The sequence below is a fragment of the Nymphalis io genome, chromosome 4 (genome assembly GCF_905147045.1).
Source record: "Nymphalis io chromosome 4, ilAglIoxx1.1, whole genome shotgun sequence".
Taxonomy (NCBI): Eukaryota; Metazoa; Arthropoda; class Insecta; order Lepidoptera; family Nymphalidae; genus Nymphalis; species Nymphalis io.
In genome coordinates, this window is record NC_065891.1 from 11,810,521 (window position 1) to 11,835,320 (window position 24,800).

At 32.4% G+C, this 24,800-nt stretch overlaps 1 protein-coding gene across 1 annotated transcript in view; it reads left to right on the forward strand.

The window, feature by feature from the left end:
• The first annotated feature begins 638 nt into the window (after positions 1 to 638).
• The window catches only part of LOC126768129 (nose resistant to fluoxetine protein 6), a 48,945-nt gene continuing 24,783 nt past the window's right edge, over positions 639 to 24,800 (forward strand). The window contains exons 1-2 of the mRNA XM_050486046.1: positions 639 to 959; positions 14,274 to 14,482. Coding sequence (XP_050342003.1) covers positions 665 to 959; positions 14,274 to 14,482 — 504 coding nt within the window. The 5' untranslated portion in view covers positions 639 to 664. The remainder of the gene's footprint in view (positions 960 to 14,273; positions 14,483 to 24,800) is intronic.

Here is a 24,800-nt window from a genome sequence, read left to right on the forward strand (position 1 = left end):
CATAATACAGAATTGCTAAATACCATATTCCATAGCTCTTTCTTCTAAAATAAAGGATTTTCGTAAAAACTTTTATGCCCTTACCCTTAACCTAATGAGTTGAATTTTCATAAATCCTTCCATAGTGCTAACCTACTGTGCAAAAGGAAACCGTATGCAAATTTCCATTGTCCTAACCTAGTTTGTGCTGTGCGTTGATACGTCAGCCAGACAAGTAAACAATATGACTTCCAACGCTACAAAACCCTACGACCCTAAAAATATATATTTATATTTTGATCATTACAAAAGGTTAGGTTAAATAGGTTTCTTTTGATATAATATATTGCATCGATTTTTGATAAAATTTATCACATTCAATTTTATATAACTAAATATAACATGTAATTACGATAACAAAAACAATCAAGTAAATATATGTAAATAAAAAAGGAACTTTTATTGTTTGAAATATAGAATTTATTTTAAAAAAATGATATGAAATACAATTAAACTATTATACTAACTAACTAAATATTTTTTAAACTGGTAGGTAGAAAAAAATATATTAGCCAACCCCATTGTATTTTACGGATAGATGTCAGTGTCGTTGGGTTATTGTTCAAGTGCGCTTCTGATCTTTATACCAAGACGCCGGTTCCGCGGCATCATTGCTGTCAGAAACATGGCGGTGCGCACTTGCGTGCTGCTCTGCTTGGTCTGCGTGTGCGCAGCCCGCGAGTGTATCGAACTAACGATCGGCGATAGTAATATATTTTCGCGTAGCATTTTTAATAATACGATTTTAAAAGTTGCCGCTAATAATGAGTCGCTTGAAAGTTCGAGGATCAATTTACTGGACTTGTGGGATAGGTTTCCAAGGATCATGGTGCCTGTTAATGGAACGAGCGAACAGTGCCGGCGAGAAAGCAGGCTATTCCTGGACAGTCTAGATCGACTGGAACTCTGGGCGTTGAAAAGTAATTTTTTTTTAATAAACATTTTATTAATAATCAAGCTTAACGATATTCTTTGCAATTAGAAGATAAGAGCGTAAAACAAATAGCTTAAGAAATATATTTCATATCGTTATTCCTAAAAAATCAATAATGTTTTTTAAATAACTGTGACTGATCGACCACCCATTAATTTATATTGCATTATTAATAAATAACACAATTTAATTTGACGAAAGTAAAATTATAAATTATATAATGTATTATAAATTTAATTACACAAATAAATATATATATAATAAAGGGAAAAGTGAAGGATTATTTCTTAAGATAAATTAAAATATAATATTGTATATTTAGCATCCAGAAGTGAAATTTCGAATTGGTCTTTTTAAAAATGGAACACTAAATCATACAAATAGAAGTAAATTACTCATTCAATTATTCTTTAATCTAAATAACATTATTAAACACATTCAACAAATCACAAGTCGTGCCAATAATTAATTAATGACTTTACATATATGTCAACCGACATATACGAACAACCAATCTGTTGATCTGTTGATAGTTGGCGGTTTGAGATTAGCGCGTTTTTTTTTTTCTAATAACGCAATAAATGAATCTCCTAACTGAATATACCATTATACATACTCATATATAATGGGAATTCCAATAACGTACTTCAGTAAATAGCCCATTGTTATATTTAATTTCAAAAGTATTTATTTCTAAGTTATATTTCGAATTCTTCAAACCCTGGTAAAATTATCAGTACTTGCTTTTTCGTTTAATAATACGGGATTTTTATTATATTATTTTAATCAAGACGAATATTACATAAAAATATGTGACGACGCATGAAACATTGTCTAATTTCCATAACAAGAGCTACAGGTTATTCGCGTTAAAATCTGTATACATTCTTCCATACTAAAACACATCTGACAGGTTTGTTTATTTATTTCATATATCTATTAAAATCCTCCAAACTACAGGCCAATTTACCAAATGTAAAAGGATTTTTTTAAATTAAGTAATTTGGAATTAATAAATTAAATTTAGAAAATTAGATAAAAAAATGTTGTCTACCTATATCTCATTATGAGTATTTGCTCCGCTTATGAACCATTTAGGACTCGTGACTAATTACCAATTAAAAAAGTAAGCAACACCCTGTGAAGGACCACTACTGGACGAAAATTCAAAACATGCGTTTCCTCGCTATGTTATCCTACACAGCCAAACAGAAGACGAATTATAAATACAAATTAAGAACATAAAAGCACAGTGTTCTGTCCACTAAGCCATCTCAACTCGACAGGACATATTGAATATAATTATGATGTTTTATGAGAATTTTATAAAACCACTAAAAACATCACTTAATATTGTCGCGTTGCCTTTATTTGATGCCGTTTGAAAACAAGTCTCATCATCAGCCGGTTATAAATAGTAACTTTTGTAATAATCATAAATTAAAAAAAAAATATGATTCCTTTCTAATTCATATATATATATGTAGGATATATATATATATATATATATATATATATATATATATATATATATATATATATATATGTACCATAAGTCAATAATATAACGGTCCACACATCGATCGCTTTTGCTTAGTCATAAGAAATAGCAATTATAGCAATTACAGTCGAGTGAAGTTATGCTATTTATAGGATTAAAGTAAAAATGCATAAATACAACGAAACTTTAATGATGTATTGATTACTCGAAGTCGCTTTTTACTCTTTTGTCAACTTACAGTTCAATTGTTCACGCTTTTAACTGTGTGAACTCATTTGTTGTACCTTTAAATTTACGATTGGACGTGTAAAATTAAAATCCTTAGAATATTTATTTTTCCTTGCCTTATGAGAACAATCGTAATACTAAGTAGACAGATTTACGGGAGCAAGACAGACAGAAAAATATATAATATATTTGAATTTTAAAATATTTTATTATATCTAAGTGACACGACTGAACAGAGGCTTATATTCTAGTCGAATGTTCTTTTCCTTTTAACAAATCGTTTCCCAGGACATACGATCCCAAAGCATGGAATGACACAATGACTAAAATTCCGCTGATTAAGCATTCACTTCTATAGTCTTCATGCCTTGGGCTAACATAACTCCTCTCCCCTTAATTTCGAAACCATCAGAGACATCTGGATTCTGAAGGTTTCGATCCCTACTTTAAAATTTATCTTTTAACCATTTTAAAATTAATATTAAACATATAACAAATAATTTAATTTTAACAAAACTATTAACTTTTATGTATATATATATATATGTGTGTGTGTATTGGTATAATATATATATATACGATATACGGCGGACGAGCGTATCCACCTGATGGTAAGTGGTCACCAACGCCCATAGACATTAGCATTGTAAGAAATGTTTACCATCGCTTACATCATCAATGCGCCACCAACCTTGGGAACTAAGATATTATGTCCCTTGTGCCTATAATTACACTGGCTCACTCACCCTTCAAACTGGAACACAACAATAGCAGGTAGTAAGTATTCTGTAAGAAAGCTTCGTGCCTCCCTCGTATAGCCCGAGTGTTGAAAACCAACGTACGGATACACTGCTTTAATACATGTCTCCATTTAAATTCATTTATATTGTTCATAATAAAATACTACATATATCTTTAACTTTACTACGTAATCAATTTAAATATTTTTTGTATGGAATTAGTTGACTTTCAGGCAGGATATATATAAATTTAACTTGCTTGACATAACTTTTGTAATTGAAATGGCGGAAAAGAGTATCTACTAAGTTTCTTGTCGGTGACGGTTGTTGCGCTTGCGTTACATTTAATATAATCCTCTGTAATATATTTTTAAAATTGCTTTTAAAAACGTAATTGAGTGAAATATATTTTGATATTGAATCATATTCAAACAAAATCTCATAGCACTATTTGACATTTCACAATCGTGTTATACGGTGACTTTCGAGTTTGCTCTCATAGAACATCTATGCAGATCACAGATAGCAACCGCTTTGCAAAAGATGACTGACCTATCGAATGTTGCCAATACATAAATGATAACTGTTTGCATAATAATTTTTTTAAATACGTGAATACTATTTAATATGAATGTTTAATTATATATATTTATTCTATGTTGTCTTTGCGTATCACACATAATTGTTTAAAATATGACTAAAAATTAAAAAGGCTTAAATTTCTATTCTAAACAATTCTTAAGCTTTACCATAAGCCATAATTATGAGAATCGCCTTCCAGGACGTTAAGATATTTATTATAAAACAGGTTATTTTAATTGACATACGACTTTACTTCTATAAGACAACGAACCGGTCACCCTTATTGCAGAAAGTAGTTTAGCTAGAGATTTAGATTAGACTTAAATTTAAGTTTTTTTTGAAGTCATGTTTGACTAATTTTATGATTATTAGATACCTTAAAAGCAAAATTTTAGATAAATATTTTATATCATACATTTACATACATATTTCATAAATATTTATACATCTAGATATAGATTTTGTATAAAGTGTTTATTTTCTACTGCCAATATTGAGATTTAATAGACAAATTCTGAATAAAGAATCTTAGTATAAAAACTTTTTTTTTTTTTTATATTCGCCGGGAGGGCAAATGACTCTACTCCACCTGATGGTAAGTGGTAGTAGAGTCCAAACGCGACGACGGCCAGTACAGACGGGAAAAACGTTCTGCACTAGCCGCCTTCGCCTTGCCGGCCCGCAAGATGCCTCTTCACGCCTCGTTTGAAGGAACCCGGGTTGTAAGAGGAGGGGAACACGTGAGCTGGTAAGGAATTCCATTTTTTGGAAGTGCGACAAAGAAAGGAGTTGCCAAATTTCTTTGTTCGCGATGGAATTGATGTCACAGTTAGGCTGTGACATCGAGAACCAGCTCGCGTGGACTTAAGAAGGAAGGGGGAAGCAGAAATTAGAGAGAATAATTCCTCAGAGCACTCGCCGTGATACAGTCGATAGAAAGTGCTCAGTGCTGCTTTCTCACGACGCAATTGTAAAGGTTCAAGGGTGTTTGTGACCTTTACGTCGCCAATAATGCGTACGGCATGTCGCTGCAACCGGTCCAAGACCTCAAGTAGGTACTTAGCGGAGCCATCCCAAAGGTGCGAGCAATATTCCACGCAAGACCGTACCTGTGTTTTTATAACAGCCTCGATGTAATCCCTTGGACTAAGGTCGCAGCGAACGTCAATCCCCAGCATGGCGATTTTGCTTTGCATCACCAGCGGAGTACCACAGAGGGAGGGAAGAGGGGAAAATGTTAACTTTTTCGCCGTGAGAGCGCATACCTGTGTTTTCTTGGCATTAAACTCAACAAGATTATCAGAGCCCCATTTGGCGATGAGCTCTAACGTCCTATCGAGTTCAATGACAAGATTCTCCCGCCTCTCCTCAGTTTCCTCCCGCCCAGCCACTGCGCGTCCGTGGTATCCACCATGCACTGTACTATCATCTGCATATCAATGTATGTTCCCAAAGGAGAGCATATCATTGATATGCAAAAGAAAGAGTGTGGGAGATAGCACAGATCCCTGGGGGACCCCAGCATTCACTACACAGAATTGTGAAGCGCAACCATCTACTAAAACACGAAGGCTACGCTTGTGTAGGAAGCTGGCAATCCAGGTGCATAGCTGAGCAGGCAGACCATATGCCGGTAGCTTGGAGAGAAGACTTCTGTGCCAGACCCTGTCGAAAGCCATGGAGATATCGAGGCTGACAGCCAACGATTCTCCATGCTTGTCGATAGCTTCACCCCAGAGGTGTGTTACGTACGCTAGAAGATCACCTGTGGACCGTTTTGGTCGAAACCCGTACTGACGATCATTAATTAGACAGTGATCTTCTAGGTAATGGATCAGTTGGTTGTTTAAAATCCGTTCCATCACCTTACAAAGTACTGAGGTGATAGCTATTGGCCGATAATTTGCCGGGTCAGACCGATCCCTTTTTTGGGAACCGCTTGTACATTAGCTCTTCTCCAAGCCTCCGGCACACATCCCGAAGAGAGAGAAAGTTGGAACAGGCGCGTTAACACAGGAGACAGCTCCGCTGCGCACTTCTTCAGCACTATGGCTGGTATTCCATCGGGACCGCTAGCTTTCCGTACATCAAGTGATTGCAGCTCCGCACGCACATCACGTTGCCTGATTTTAATGTCAGGCATCGTATGGCCACATGCAGGTATTGTAGGTGGCAGTGCACTACAATCATCGATGACGGAATTGTCGGCAAAGAGTTTAGCCAGGAGATCAGCTTGCTCTTGCGGACTGTGAGCTAGCGATCCGTCCGGATTTCTGAGCGGTGGCAGCGAAGTTTGGCAGAAATTGTTTTGCACAGACTTGGTCAGACGCCAGAAGCTACGGGAGCCCCTAGGATGCGAAACAAGGTCATGACCAATCTGTACAATGCGCTGTGCATCCGCTCTCGTGTATGCCTTTCTACAGGACTTGGAATTTTTATTATAGTTTGCTTTCAGTGAGTCAATGTTTTTTGTTTGCATTTTAGCTTTAATTACTGCGGAGTTGGTCTAGTGGACGGTTTATAAGGCCGCAAATTTCTAAGTCCTGGGTTCGAACTTCAGTTTAGGTTAGGTAAATAATATAAAAAAGTGCTTGGGTTTTTCTGTCGAGAAATTCTCAATTCTCAAATTTATCCCTCGGAAAGCACTTCAATTTTTTGGCTTCTGCGCTTTCTTTTTCCATTTCTATCAAATTTGCTGTCCCGCCGTATTATAAGATTGATAGAATAGATTCGGTTTGCACACATTGTGCAATATTAAATATCCTTACCAGTTAGCTAATCTCCCTACAGTTTAATAATAAGCTTATTTCTTCCTTTATTCTATCGTACAAGGTTGAGAACCTCGTAGTAATTTATAAAAAACCTGTATCAGGAGGCCTCTCTTCCATAACTAGAATATATGTTTATAACTATAGCATAAATTATATAGACATAAATGTAAAAATGTATTTTTAGTTTTTATATTTAAAAATTATACAATTAACTAGAAAAATAAAATAAAAGCAAGATAATCTCAATTCAAATATGCATCATGAAATTTGCATGTGATTAAAAAAATGTGAGCGTGCGTATATATATATATATATATATAGTAGAGAGAGAGAGAAATTAACGACAATATTTGACGATACAATATTGCTTATCCTATTTACAATGAAATTTAACCCGGGCAAGCACCACTGAATTTTCATGTGCTTAATTTGTGATTATAATTCATCTCGTGCTTCACGGTGAAGGAAAACATCGTGAGGAAACCTGCATGTGTCTAATTTCACTGATTTTCATGTGCTTAATTTGTGATTATAATTCATCTCGTGCTTTACGGTGAAGGAAAACATCGTGAGGAAACCTGCATGTGTCTAATTTCACTGAAATTCTGCCACATGTGTATTCCACCAACCCGCATTGGAGCAGCGTGGTGGAATAAGCTCCAATACCTTCTCCTCAAAAAGAGGAGAGGAGGCCTTTAGCCCAGCAGTGGGACATTCACAGGCTGTTACGGAATACGGAATGAAATTGTATATCGAATTTGAAATTAAAAAGTTGAGCGTGTCACAACAAGGTGATTATTTAAAAAAAACCCTGAAAAAAATACATACATATATGTATTTCAACTTTCAGATTAAACTGTCGAAGTATACTAATCTCAAGAGCTATACATTTTCACTCGACATCTACACCAGCATTCAAAAATCGAATTTGCTTACATTCATAAAAAATACAAAATATATACATCTCTATTATACTACAAATATTCGTGTAATAATATAATGAACTCTTTGACTTGCCATATTATATATAAGTACAGTGTCTGAGAAATTAAATATACAATTATATGTTTAGGAATTCGAGGACAAACGCAAATACTTCAAACTGTCATTTACAAAATTCAGGTCTTAAAAACGACTATTATATAAGTGTTGAGTTGAAACCGGATCGTAATTTATTCAAAGTGTATTTCGGATCTAGATTATAAACAGGAACATACAGACAGATTTGCCGGACACACATCAAATGTATCTAATCAATGTTTATAATAATAATAATAATAATAATAATAATATCCTGGGACATTTTTCACACACGGCCATCTGATCCCAAATTAAGCTTGTACAAAGCTTGTGCTATGGAAACCAGACAACTGATATACTACATATACTACTTTTCTTTTGTAAATACATACTTATATAAATAATTACACCCAGACTCAGGACAAACAGACATGTTCATGCACACAAATGTCTGTCCTGGGTGGGAATCGAATCCACAACCTTCGGCGTGAAAGGCAAGTGTTCTACCAACCACGCCAACCGGCTCAAATTTTAAATTGTATTCTTTATAACATTTTGTATGATACCTAAAAATGTATACTAATATTATAAATGCGAGAGTACTGAGTTACTCTCTGTCTGTTACGCGGCTAAATCACTTATCGAATTTTAATTAATTTCGGCTTGAAACAACCTTGGCACGCCATGAAGGAACTTAGACCTTTAATATCTAAAAAACGAGACTAACAACCAAAAAACACGCGAATAAAGCTGTAGGCGGAAACATCATTAATAATTTAACAAAAAAAATATCAAGTATGCGACGAAGCTATTATGTTTTATTATTTGGATCTTTAACAGTTGTACATAACATCTAACACATGCCTTATATGCATTCAAACTGAATATGTACTACCAATTATATGAGAACATATAATTCCCAATCAAAATAACAATACTTAAAATTTGTTTAAAATAAATAAATTATTCAGCATATTCATATATTTTTACAGCATATATATCCATTACCTTCAATTAATTTTTACTTATTATGCATCTCATATTTCACGTTATTTTATCATCACAACTAAGTGTCCTGTGATTTTATTCGTTTTATATTATTTTTATTCAATTTATATTATCAAAATAAAAATGTAAGTTTCATTAAGTACTCATGTCATATTGGTTTACGTTTATGGTTAGTCACCACTTCACTCGTTAGGGTATTACCGTGAGGTTATATAATTCGTCACCTTCTTCAATGATGGTACTATCTAACTCAAAAAGATTATTTCAAATCGGACTGGCAGTTCTTAAGATTACCGTGTTCAACCACACGGTTGATTACTAATCCGCCACCGTGGAGTCGTCCACCGATTTATTGAAAAAATTATACACAATATAATAATTTTTATAATTTAAGACTTATAACCTTAAATAAAGTATTTAATATTTCTCCAAATAGACTGGACTATATCACTTCTGGATAAAATAAATTTCTATTGGTGAAACAAATAATTAATTGATTCTGTAGTTTTAGAGTTAATCGCAAACAAACAAATATTTCCTCTTTATAATATAATTAATAAATAAATATTAGTATAGTCTATAAGTAATATGACATCTATCCAAACGTTTTCGAACTGTAGTAAATGAAAAATATAAAAGTACAATTATAATGAAATTATCAAGCTTATTTCACAATTCGCGTCAATACGTCAATACACCCATTAAACTTTACATTTAAAACGACATTCTGAGGTCAAATATTTCTTATAAACATTAATATACACATATAACCTTCAAAGTAATTCAATTATCATCACTCGTAGTCTTTCTCATAATCGAAATTGGATAAAAACACATCATTTGCCGAAATTAAGCTGAGCAAACAGACTCGTATATATTTTGATTTACTTGGAAAGCTGTTTATTCATACGAAAGTGTTGAATTAAATGTAAATAATTCGATGTCAACATAATGATATAAAGGCAACTTGTTTCTTGTGTATAACATATTTTAAATGGCCAAGAGGGCCTAGTGTTTAGAACGCGTGAATCTTAACCGATGATCGTGGGTTCAAACTCGAGCAACACCACTGAATTTTCATGTGTTTAGTTAGTGTTTATTTCATCTCATACTTGACGGTGAAGGAAAACATCGTGAGGAAACCTGCATGTATCTAAATTCATTGAAATTCTGCCACATGTGTATTCTACCAACCCGTATTGGAGCAGCGTTGTGGAATAAGCTCCAAACCTTCTCCTCAAAAGGGGAGGTGGCCTTAGCCCAGCAGTGGGACATTAACAGGCTGTTACTGAACATATTTTAAAACCATGTCTCATTTTCACCCTCGAAAATATAAAGTTTTTTTTTAATGTATCTTGTAGTCTCCACTGTCGTGTGTCAGTTAAGAATTTGGTAGTTTTATGTGCATGCAAGTTTTAATTTCCAGGCAGCATAACATTTGAAATTTTTCGATTGCATTTTTTTTTTTTGCTTTGTTATGTCTTTATCTCCTTGTGATATTGCGACTTTATTTAGACCAATCAGTACCAAATATTGTAATTTTTTTTAATACCACGAAACAAATAGTAAGTTTAGTCTATAAATATATTTGTTAGTAAATCGAAAATCGGACTATTGACTAGATCTAAACATGTTGCTTTTTATTATAAATCAGACTGCAATAAATTACATACATCTATCGAATAACTTTGAGATAAGCGCTATATAAAAACATCCATATATTATGCATAATGAATACAATTCGATATACGATACAGATTATTAAATATTTGAGCTCTACGCTTAAATCTAAATATATAATATAAAGACATTTACTGTGAGGTCTTAAAAGTTATATTAAAGTCACAAACAGATTAGGTTTTTTAAATTAAAAGATGAATTTATTATTATGATTGTTATGCAGATTTAAAATAAAAAAAATAGTAAGTTTAAACTTTATTCCTCACGCCATCTTTATATAATGCTATTAGTCACTGACAGATATATTTCTTTATCTGTAAATCTTATTCGACACAAATATAGAAGTCACCATAACTCAGGTTATATATGAAGTTTAAAGCAAGCAATTGACTTTTATTGTTATATCGCCATAGAGCAGTCTTCCAGACAGCCTTTATGACAAAAATAAAATGTAGTATTTTTTTCTCAAAATATAGTCTGTTTAGTTCATTATCAATATAAATATTTATATATATTTAAAAAAAAAAACAAAACACGGCGTATAAATAAATAACGCATGACATTTTTCAATACTTTACAATATAAAATATAATTAAACGTTTTTAAATAAAAAAATATATATATTTCCTCTTCGTACTGAATAGCATTTAGGATTGACGTCCCGGAAGTTAATACAAGACAACAATAAATGAGCATAATTATAATGATTATCCAAAAAATTTAGATAGGAAGGATTGGAATCCAAGACTAAGGACACGCTTTATAATGTTTGAATATAAAACATGCGATTTCAGTTTTTGCTTAAGTATGTTAATATTTTGAATTTTCGTGTCCAAAACTTTATGCTGTTGTTTTGAAAACTTAAACATATCTTTTTTGCTAATTTTAGACATATTTAAAAATTAATCTAATTGACATTTATAATTTTTATTCTACTTTGCCCATTTTTTTATACATATATATATTTTAAACAAGCTTCCATTTGGCGGCCATTTTGGCAAAGAACATCTTCAACAATGTTCACCTACACTCGATTTAGGTGCTGAAAAAATTCATTTGTAATAATTATTCATTCGTAATATTTTAGTCATATAAATGTATGTCGATATAATATGTTTATGTAAGGAGTGCCTTGCTAAGGAAAAAAATAATATCAAATACAACACAAATATAATGTCTAGTGTTCGGGTCAACGACACCGGCAGCCGCGCCTCCAGATTACAAATCACCTCCACATACTTGATGATTTCGCGGTTTCTATTTTTTTATTAAATAGGTAGGCGGACGAGCTTCAAACCGGAATACAACAATACCTATAATATATACCTATATAATGCTGTTTTGCGGCAGAATACTGATTAGTGGGTGGTACCACCCAGACGAGCTTACGCAAAGCCCTACCACCAGTAAACCGGTTTCGTTTACAAGTCACATAGCTTACTTATCGAGGACTGCTGTATATTTATCAATAAATCGTAGGCTTCATAGTAATCAGTGCTCTTATGGAATCACTTTCATACAGTATTCCTCGTCAAATAACGAAATATTCACATTTATATTTAATTATAAAAATATTTTTATTCAAATAGACTTTCAGCAGTACTTTTCAATTGTAAAGCGTTGTCACCGGCTCGGAATGAATTTTCTACCGATAAAAACCATTACACTCTTACTAAACTCACATAATATTAGAAGTAAGTATATTTTGATCAAAATGTAACGATATATAGTGTACTGTACATGTAATGGAAATAATTACAGGAGTAGAAAATCAATTGAATCGGATTACCGAACAGTCTGTAAGGCCTCAAGGAAAAGTATGATTATTATGAACAAAATTATGATCTGATCTTTATTAATCTAGAATCTTGTTATCTGTGTTAATAGCTACAACTCATTTCTTATTCTCGACAATTTATCTGTCAAACAATGCAATCTTGTAGAATTTAATTTTTTTAGTTGATCACCGTCTTCAATTATTCATGGTCTGAAACAATCACAATATAATGAATAATATTGTGATTGTTTCGACAAATATATTGGAATACCAACATTTAAGGCATAAATATAAGTAGGAATTTTAGTCATTTAAATAAATATTAAAAATTTAATTAAAACTATTGTCATGATTTTCAAACTTACCCCATTGTTAAATGTTACGTTGTTATGTTTATATTTATTATTTAATTGGCACTGCAAGAAATATTAAAAATGCCTTAAATCGCCAATCCGAAAATCACTCACAAAATTATTGCTGTATGACGGTAGAATATGTGATAGCTAGGTGGTACAGACGGACTTGCACAAATCCATCTAGTGATTTACTGATGACTTACGTTATGAATTACGTTATTTTTTGATGACTTACGTTATTACTCTTAGATTTAAGGATCTTATATAATTCCTTGTACAATAAACGCGAGTAAAACCGCGTAGCACAGATAATTAAATCATTACGCAATTTCTATTAAAGTCGAACATGTCATGCATATTACATCTAAAACTTTATTCGACACACAGCAGACAGAGTCAAATCAAGCCAATGTCACTCGGCGTTCACCGGTTGCTGTCACTTCTGCAACGCTTTGACATAACGAGTTTCAATGTTATCGGGTGACATTAAAAAATAGCGGTCGTTATGGGGCGTCTGACCGTAACCTTCACGTGGATAAATTTGGTGGGTTCCGCAGTCAGTTCATGTAACCATTATTGAATAAATAAATAATAAATTCGTCTAATTCATAATATTTACAACATATTTTTCATTATGTTTACTTATATCACGTATCACATTTTATTAAGGTTTTCTCAAAAATTTGGTCTAATGGAACACGTGAATTTTATCCGAGCATTACAGGCTCAAACTCGAGCAAGGGCTACTAAATTTTCATCACGTATTTGGTGAAAAGAAAACATTGTGAGGAAGTGCATTTTCCTTTTAAATTCGACATAAACATATATTTAAGAAATATTAAAATTAAATTGTAATAGTAACCAAATTAAGTGGAAACCCGGAATTTATCGACGAATTTATGTTCACATTGAGTTATATTAGATCTTTGTTCGTCATAATTTAATTCATTCTTTAAATATTTTTATGAAAATACCAAATAAATTAGTCAATAATATTTGTTAATAAGAAAATTTTTTTTTTAATAATAACTAATAATTAAACACTTCAACAATGATATCGCTTAATTTTTCAAATCTAACCTATATAGGGCTGCGCTATAGGGCTCATGGTCCACTCGTCTAATCAGTGAGCTCCCAGGAGTGATTTGTAAGGCATCACCAATAGTCTTACCGATTATGTCCAGGCACCATGATATATAACTGATCTGCACTGGATTCTACTAATTTGTAACGGTTTTAGATACGTTCTTGATTTTATTCAGATCCAACTTCGATCCGATGCAACTGGATCGATTATAATGCAATTACAATTACGTTTCAATTCGATTGAGAAAATGTCATTTCTTAGTAGAATTGGTCCTCTGAGGCATTTAAAATAAAAATAAAATGTTTATATTAGAACGATTGAATATACAAAGATAACGTTATATGTAAAATAAGAAAACTATATTCAATTCTTTCTTCTCCAGAATCACAACCGAAAGTTTGTCGTATGTAGTTCAGAAACAAGATTCACTTGTAATCTCCTAAGAGCGCTTTTGTCGAGTCATCTCGTAACGAGACAACAAAGCAAGTTTGGATTAAAATGGACAACTTTGTCGTAGTTTCGATAATCTCATTACCAATGTTTGTTCCAGTGTTCGATGCGACGGCGAAACCACCGTCCGGTATACTAAGTGGAAACGGCAACCAATACGGTGACTTCGACGAATGTTTGGGTATCGACGGCGCAGTCCGAGGCAAATATTGTCTGGCATCTTTACAAGTCAGCATTGGGGGTGAAAAGGGGCAACAGTTGGATTACTTAATACACAGCGGGCATTATATAAGAAGCAACGTAACAGATGTAAGTATATAAACTAATGTAATATTGGAGTCTGTGTTATCAAAACGATATTGGGACTAAGAAGGTCAATACGAGACAACTGATGCAACTATAATTCAATATATTTTGAAGAATATTAAAACAGTAATACTGAAAATAAAATATATATCTGACCATGGAGAATTCGACATTTTATATAAATTGAATTTTGTCTTCCGTGATTTCCATAACGCAACGTTACGTATTGTTTTATTCACAAGGGACATAACATCTTAGTTCCCAAGGTTGGTGGCGTATTGGCGATGTAAGCGATGGTTAACATTTCTTACAATGCCAATGTCTATAATCGTTGGTTGGACCACTTACCGTCAAGTAGCTCATATGCTCGTCCGCATTCCTATATTATAAAAAAACCTCATTCAAAATATAACTAGCTAATTATATTATAAACACCTTTTGACAATACAAAAAAAACTGTTTTTATATTGTGTATTGTTTTCCTAATCTAAGGATATACATAAATATAAACAGTACAGTAACAGCCTGTTAATGTCCCACTGCTGGGCAAAAGCCTTCAAACATTCTCCTCAAAATGGTTTTCCATTTTGAGGAGAATGTTTGGAGCTAATTCCACCGCGCTGCTCCAATGCGGGGTGGTAGAATACACATGTGGCAGAATTTCAATGAAATTAGACACACGCAGGTTTCCTCACGATGTTTTCCTTTACTGCCAAGCACGAGATAAATTATAAACACAAATTAGGCACATGAATATTCAGTAATGCTTGACCGGGTTTGAAGCCACGATCATCGGTTAAGATTCACGCGTTCTAACCACTAGGCCATCTCGGCTTATATATATGAACAATCAGCAAAAATTTTTATTATTTCATTTAACTTCAATTAATCAGCCTATTTTTTATTTTATATTCATGGCTGTTTTTATTTTTATTATTTTTTCTTACAATTTGTAATCACATTTTTAACTGTGTAAATTTCGTAAAGCCATGTTTAAAATAACTTAAAAATATCCACCTATTAAAATTAATACTATGTATACTTCCTAACTAACTAAAACATAGTAACTGAGATGGAATGGCGAATTTCATTTTACTGATTATGTAACCTCTGTTCTCAAGTAAGTGACTATAATGTATTTTTGAAAATACAAGTCTTTAAGCCTAAATCTAAAAAAAAATATGCTTTATTTAATCTTTATAAAACTACTAATTATTATAATTTAATCAAGTTTAATTTCACTATTTATTTTATTTTAAATCTGCATAACAATTACAATAATAAATTAATCTTTTAATTTAAAAGACCTAATCTGTCTGTGACTTTAATATAACTTTTAAGACCTCACAGTAAATGTCTTTAAATTATATAATAATTACTAATTATTATTACTAATATTACACCTTTTATTTTATTTTTTTTTAAATAATAATCCGTTACCACTTGCACGTCAACTATTTTACGTAATGGTACATCCTTAATTGTTGAAATTTGAGACACAACAAGAAGTGTTTAAAGTTTTTTCTCGATCGAATTTAGGCCGTATTTATTATACAATAACAATTGTTCAATTTATATACACACTAGTTTCCGCCCTTGACTTCGCCCACGTATCCGGGAGGAGAGGTTGGGTGGTACCCCTATGTCCTTTTCTGTACACCTGGCAACGTGTATACAAAGTAGATAGGATATTATATGGTGCCAGTAGATACAGGGTATCTTGCAACAGTCCTTAACTCTCACGCGGGCTAAGCCACGAACGCCAACTAGTAGTAATAAAAAACTATAAAGAAAATACACATATGTGGCAACTTCCATGGAAATCGTTAAAACAGTATCGAATTAGGCTCGCACAAATTATACCACCATCCACTTTTATATTATATAATAAGCTAATAGTCCCGGCTTCGCACATTTATTTTGAGGGCGAGGATCTTACCAGCCGAGAAAAAGCCGCGATGGCCGAGTGGTTAGAACGCGTGAATCTTAACCGATGATCGTGGTTTCACACCCAAGCAAGCACCACTGAATATTCATGTGCTTAATTTGTATTTATAATTCATCTCGTGCTAGACGGTGAGGGAAAACATCGTGAGGAAACCTTCATGTGACTAATTTCATTGAAATTCTGCCACATGTGTATTCTACCAACTCGCATTGGAGCAGCGTGGTGGAATAAGCTCTAAAACCTTCTTCTCAAAAGGGAGAGGAGGCCTTAGCCCAGCAGTGGAACATTAACAGGCTGTTACTGATCTTACCAGGGTTCGCAAAATAACTCGCCAATTTCTCATTACAATGACATCAATGGATTTGGAACGCATAGAGGACACACATTGTTGTCTTTATTTATATTTATATATATATATATATGTATATATACTTTTAAATTCGTTTGTTTGTTATTAAATTATAACTAACAGTCAATAAACTGAGATGGAGCAAAAGTTAGCTTAACTGCAATCAACGTGCAAAACAGTTTCCATCTTAATTCAACTGAAACACTGATTGCTTCGAAACGTATTTCGCAAGTGCGTTATTATAAAGTATGTGTCTTGAATATTTATGAATAATATTGCGATTGTATAGAAACATTGTAAAGTTATTCTGGACCGATAAAAATGCTAATATATGTTTACTGGTGGTAGGGCTTTGTGCAAGCCCGTCTGGGTAGGTACCACCCACCCATCAGTTATTCTACCACAAAACAGCAGTACTTGTTATTTTTGTGTTCCGGTTTGAAGGGCGAGTGAGCCAGTGTAATTACAGGCACAAGGGACATAACATCTTAGTTCCCAAGGTTGGTGGCGTATTGGCGATGTAAGCGATGGTTAACATTTCTTACAATGCCAATGCCAATGTGGCCCATATGTTCGTCCGCCAACCTATACTATAAAAAAAAAGTATAAATAAAATCAATCTACATTTGCCGAGAATACGGACTAGATTTAACGAAAAATAAATCACAAAGATTTACGTATGTAATATAAATGGTTTAATATAAAAAAACTAATTTCACAATACAATACGGCCTAACAATTTTATCATTTACAGAATTAGATTTTTTATATAAGTATATATATATTTAGGATGCAAAATTTTAAAGTTAAGAAATGCTACTTTATTGAATGAAGATTTTTACTTTTATTAAGCAAAATTGTCCTGATTAGCTAATAAGTGTATTTATCAATTAAAACTCAATGTAAAGACCTCATGTCCTATTGAAGAGAACGCTTAAAACTTATTCCACCATGCTCCTCTAATGCCAATTGATTATACAACACGATATTTTCAACCAGAATTTCAACCGTGAGTTTTGCTCACTATGTTTACCTTCAGCATGAAGTATGAATTATAAACTCAAATACATAACTTATTTGCAGTAATTTAAAACCGATAGTGGAAACACGAATATTAAACATTTAAAAACATAACCTTTCTTGTCGGTGTAGTCGAGTAACGACTACGATTCTTTGTAACGCTCTTGGCAACCCGAAGCGTAAATATTTGGACGGTACATATATTAAACAAGCAATTCAAATGTGCAGCGCACTCCAATAGCTCATACGGCTTATTTATGTCCAACTATAATAGTCGCTTTGTCATAATTGTTTTATCTATGACGTCATATATCACGTTTATTAGAAGTATTGACGTATTTAATAACGAGCACCTAATTTCATGACTTGGTCTCCAAGTATTATGAGTTATTTATATCTATTGATATGAATTTGATGTTCCGCGTACTGTACCGCGTATAATATACATATTTATATGTAAATTATTGAAGTATATATTATCATCTGGAATAAAAAGCATCTAAAATGTCATGACAATGACATTCAATTAATATTTAATCATTTATTGATTTTAATAAATACAATATTAAACATGCGGTAAAAATTTATACGCGGAAGTAGCAATATTCGTGGGATTCATGCAGGATACAAACATTTAGGTAATTGTATTTTATTATTATTTAAATACACAAACATACATGGTCAATTTTTTTTTCACGTTTTCAATCTCAATTTGGATATGGAGTAACCGTTTTTTTAATTTAGAAACCTATTATTGATCAGACTAAAAAGTAAATTATAGAAATCAGCTCGTTCCTCTGAGCAAAAGTATACGGACAAAATAGGGCAGAGCCTCTTCTCCCTTTTAAGAGGAAGGTTTTTTGCATTCTTTTTACTAGGCCACCTATTCTCTTCATATATTATGTCTATACAATAGTATAGATATTATTCCAATTCCGAAGTATCATCTTGTACAATAAATCTGAATACAAAATCCCTTGAAATCAAAATATAATTGATTCAATTAATACGTCACGTTCAATTGCCAATGTTCAGGATGTAAGTAATATCGAGATGAACCGGCAATCAACTCAGTAGTTAAATATTTCCACTAATTACTTTTATATATTATTATTATATATACGTAGATATAAGTTAAAAGTATTTGTGGAATTATATAACAATAAAACAACCATTCTGTCCAAAGAATACTTAATTTACTTTGCAATTTAATATTTTTACTAAATTAATAAAGACTCTTAATTATAAAATTTGATGGAATGTTTATAATTATGAAATATTCGAGGTATTCGGAGCTTAAATCATTATGAAAACCACTTTACGAACGGCAAATAAGATAATGTTTCGTATTCAGACGTTATGTCGAAATTAAACGCCATTTTCATTTCTCTAAATTATCAAAACACATGTTTGTTTATAGCTATATGAGCCGAGATGGGCCAGTGGTAAGAACGCGTGAATTTTAACCGATGATCGTGGGTTCAAACCCGGGCAAGCACCACTGAATTTTCATGTGCTTAATTTGTGATTATAATTCATCTCGTGCTTTACGGTGAAGGAAAACATCGTGAGGAAACCTGCATGTGTCTAATTTCACTGAAATTCTGCCACATGTGTATTCCACCAACGCGCATTGGAGCAGCGTGGTGGAATAAGCTCCAAACCTTCTCCTCAAAAAGAGGAGAGGAGGCCTTTAGCCCAGCAGTGTGACATTCACAGGCTGTTACGGTTACGGTTTATAGCTATTATCCACGAAATTATCACAGATTATATTTATCAACTCATTTTAATTTTATATGCTTACAAGTGTTTATGTATATTTAATAGCTTTCGCCAGCGGCTTCATCCACGTGTAATGAAAGCATGTTGGTGTGCATATGTTAAGTATAAGCTACCTTTGCTCCAAGTGTCATCCAAATCCATTCAGCCGTTTTTGCGTGATTAAGCAACAAATAAACAGTAACATTAACAGCTTGTTAATGTCCCACAGCTGGGCTAAGGCCTTCTCTCCCTTTTGAGGAGAAGGTTTGGAGCTTATTCCACCACGCTACTCCAATGCAGGTTGATAGTTGATACGGCATAATTTCAATGAAATTAGATACATACAGGTTTCCTCATAATGTTGTCCTTCCTTAGTGTTTAATAAGACGTATGTATGCATTACTAAAGAAAACATAGTTAATATTATTATTATTATTTATTAATATTATCTATTGAACTGTACTCAACCTAACTATTACTCAACAGAGCTCGTCAATACGAAGCCATATTAAGTTTCAAAGCTCGATCGAATCTAATTTCGTTGTTCGCAATTAAATAGACACAAAGCGTGCGTAATGTATGCACGTAAATACAAGTTCCTTATATGTTCTTTACATATACGAAACACACGCCTTGAGCCTAATTGACGTTTTGACAATATTGAATATTTATGTTTTCATGAATGCACGGAGAGCTACCCGACTATGACTCAAAGAAGTAAAGTTAGCTGCCTAGTAAAATAAATAAAAATTACTAAACATATCTAGAAAATATAGAAAGAATTAAGAAGAAACGAACAGCTTATTTCAATCAGCGTATATTACAGACAAGTCATTCAGCTATACGATAAAAAATTAAATGTATTATAGACTAGATTGGGTGTTTTTTTTTCGAACCGGTGGTAGCTTCTAGTTTGACTATCAATAAGCAAGTGTAATGGTTCAATGTTGAATAAATCATTTTGATTTTGACACAAACAAATTTAATTTAGTGTCTGCAACATTGTCATAAACTAATTTGGTAAAATATTTAAAAAAACTGTCTATTCTATCTCTTCTGTCTGTCTATCTATTTAACATAGATACTCGTAGTATATAGAATTTAAATCAGATAAAATCGCAGTAAACATTGAAATGGTTAATATCTCTTATACTGCCAATGTATGTCCGTGATATCATCTATCTTTCTATAGTAACAAAATAAACTTAAGATCACGTGCTTGCCAGTACATTGACTGACGATTAAAGACGTGCTTTATACTTCTGGCAGAGCTAGTATCTATGTGTAACGTTGATATGAGCAATGAAAAAATCAAAATATGAAATTAACAAATACACAAATATCAAGAATAAACTTGTATACAAATAAATCACGTAACATTAACATTAACGATTAATCTGCATGATTTACCTGAAGTTAGCATTGTAAAACAATGATAAAATCATCTATTTACGTAATGATAGATTGCGCATTGTGTGTATTCGCATTACTAGCCCAAGTTACTGAGTGCTAACTTCAGCAACAAATCTCGATTTTTTTTTGACTATTCTTCTGACCGGACAATTGAAATTGCTCGTACAGTAAAAAAACACTCTACATGGAAATCTCTAGTTTTGTTCTTGAAATCAACCAATGAAAATAAAAACATTACTCAGTTTTAATCAATGGAAATCACCGATTGCTAAATATTTTAATACTAATTGAAACTGTCATAGTTTTGTTTTCTATCGTTTACCCGTGCAAAATTTTGATGAAAGTTAATTCTTCACTTACAATTTTAAACATACTTTGTTGAAAATCAGCAAAATGTAGAAAAAAAAAGATGATCATGAAGAGGTTAAAACTTTTTCCTAGAGAATAAAAAACAAATATATCAATTCCGAAATTAGCTAACCGACCTCGGATGTCCGGCTAACATAGCATTTGACGGTTAAAGTTACGTTACTTTACGTGATCAGATTAGAGACCTAAAAGGAAAAATTCCAGGGTCGTGAAAGTATTGATTCGCTTAGAATAGATCTAAGGACGCTGTTAAATATCCAATGTTCCAAGTCATTTATTGAGATTTCATCTGGAAGTAAAATTAAAGTGACGAAAACATTAGAAAGTCACAAATAAATTTTAGTGGATGTTGATATTGACTACAATATTGTATTACAGGCACAAGGGACATAACATCTTAGTTCCCAAGGTTGGTGGCGCAGTGGCGATGTAAGCACTGGTTAACATTTCTTACAATGCCTATGTAATGTATGTCTATAGGCGTTGGTGACAACTTACCATCAGGTGGCCCATATACTCATCCGCCTACCTATACAATATAAAAAAAACCTTTAGTAAGCGATTTTGTATTTTAGATGAATTTTTCGGTGTGTGTTCCTATGTGATGTATGGCTGTGTGCGTTGATCGTAATCGTAAAACGTAAAATTGTAAACATTTTTTCAACTTTCAAATAAATAGGTTTTCATTCAATTTGATTACTTCATAAATTGAAAAATATGTATGATAAAGAGTATGTAGACATTTTTAGAAGAGATTCAATGATATTTGGATAAAACAGGTAACATTTGACCATTGCCAATAAAAAAATATCTACTTACTAAATGATTATTTAAACACGCTTTCATTTCATTGGACCTATAATAATAACAACAAAAACTTACTAATTAATTTTTATCTACTTCTGAATTTACGAAAAAATAAGGTTAAAATTTTATTTCATCCAAATGTTTTTATTACCTATATTATTAACTAGTATCATAAAATCTACCTTAATATGATACTTTTTTGCTAGAGGGCACAGAATGCAACTGGTCAAGGTGCGGTCCCTTCACTACCAAGCGGTAACTATCTAACAAAATGTCCTAAATATTGACGATATTAACTGTTAAACAACACGTTAAAATTTATTTAATATTATTGCGTTACATCTTCTTCTTTTGTCCTTTATGCATTACTAAATTATTCATCCGAATGTGGGACATTGGTGAGATGTTCTGTGTGGCGTACTTTGTACTTTTGTCATTCAATATAAACTTTTTATATAGACGTATGTTATTCTGCACGTGCGAAGTCTGGTCAGGTAGCTAGAAATTTTATAAAAAGAAATAACTTTATTTTAAAAGACTAAAAATACATTGAGTTAGTATTCGTTGATTTCCCTACAGGAAATATTTTAAATATATAGATTACATAATCAAAAATAAATACATATTATAATGAAATACACGTCTATTTAAGGAAAGTAGTAATTACTGAGTTTTGTTACATTCCGATACGGTGGTAACTTTATATTCAATTTAATTCTGTAACATAACGATTCAAAAGTGCATATAAACAAACATAAATCCAGAGTATTTATATTTTTATACTACAAAAACGAAATCGTAACATTACCTATGAGGCAACCTTAAAAATTAAAATTATAGAGATAAAAAAGGATAGACGATTAATTAATATTATTAAACGGTAATATGTTAATAGCTTAACGCATTTGATTTAATATCATTTGACATTTAAAAAACATCGTGCATTGTATGCTAATTATGAAATAATAATTAAGTAGTACGCGCACGGATGTGATGTGATGAGAAGTTAAGATCTCAGAAAGCAAGAAATAGGAAATATACTTTAGTATACAAACATACACAATAAAGGGCTTACTTTGTACAGCTCATTCCGAGTAGGTACAACCCTCACTCATCACGCAACTACCGCGAAATAATAGTATTGCTTGAACGGCTTGAAAGGAAACGTAAGGATTATCTTAAATTCTATGTTTAGCGACGCGTTGACTGTATTAAGAGTGGCTTGTATTTCTTACTGTACAAGTGTCAATGTGACCCATTATTAAAATTAGTAAATCCATTGAAATGTCATTTCAAATAAAACATATCAACTTTGAATAACAAGAGGTAATTTTTAAGCTTTTGAGAAATGATGAAGATAATGAGGAAAAACGACTTATAAATGAATATTCGTATAACGATGTCGAATAATAAAACGAAAACGAACCTATATCGCCTGTATCGTGATCACGCAAATTTCAAGGTCTAACTCCTTAGTTAATATTCCGTGAGGAGCTCGACAACCGTCCACATTGTCAACTTATTTGGTCTCTAGCTTTATTTTGAATCACAATTCTTATTGTGTAACACAATAGCCCCAAGATGGTTCGCACAGTCTGATAATATTTTCTGAAATACTTCTAAAGCAGTCCAGAAACAATGCCAATGCAAGCCCTGATCGGGCACTACAATGTTCCGAAAATATAAGCCACTCTTGCATTGTATTTTTTCGATATTGTGAACTTAGACACGACAGAATGCATAAGAAACGTTTCATTTTAAATTTGTTACTCATTGCGTTGCATTCAAGTTCAATATTGATATATTTTTTTGTTTAAACAGGTAGGTGGTAGGTCCACTGCCCATGCCCATTGGCGCTGTAAGAAATATTAATCATTCCTTATATCGCCAATGCTCCACCAACCTTAAGAACTATATAATGTTCCTTGTGTCCTTCACTCTTCTTCAAACCGGAACACAACAATACTATACATTGTTGTTTGACGGTAGAATATCGAATGTCGAATGATTGATTACCTACCCAGACGCCCAAGATACTACCAAGATAAGCTAGATACTACTAAGTATTATAGCTCACAACGAAGTGTCATATAAATATTACCAACGAAAGTTGCAAATCTGTTATATAATAATTGTTGAACAAGGTTTGTAAAGGTTTGAGAAACAAAATTTTCTTCCTTCGCCTCGCCCTCGTATATTTAACATCTGAATTTTTAATTAAATTTGAACTTTTTTTTTCATAGTATAACAATGTATATACCTGCCCACTCATAGGTACATCCGTCTTTAAAGACACGAAATTAAGACCAATTACTTAAAACGAACAAATGTTAACAGTTTCAACGACTCCAAAAAAGGTGGTTATAAATAAATGTTTGACGCGTATTTTATGTTTCTATAAATATTCATCGGTTTCTCAGAAGCGACTTGACTATATGAATGATTTGCTGTATTTTATTAATGTATTTCTACGGCTTGCCAGTTATGAACTTCAAATAATTTTGTAGTATTTATGAGCTGTTGATAAAGAAACCCAAATGAGTCATTTGGTTAAAAAAATCTAATATTATTTTTTTATTTACAGCAGTATTACCTAATATATTTTTTAAATATTTTATTACTATTATTAACTGCCTCGTTGGTCTAGTGGCTTG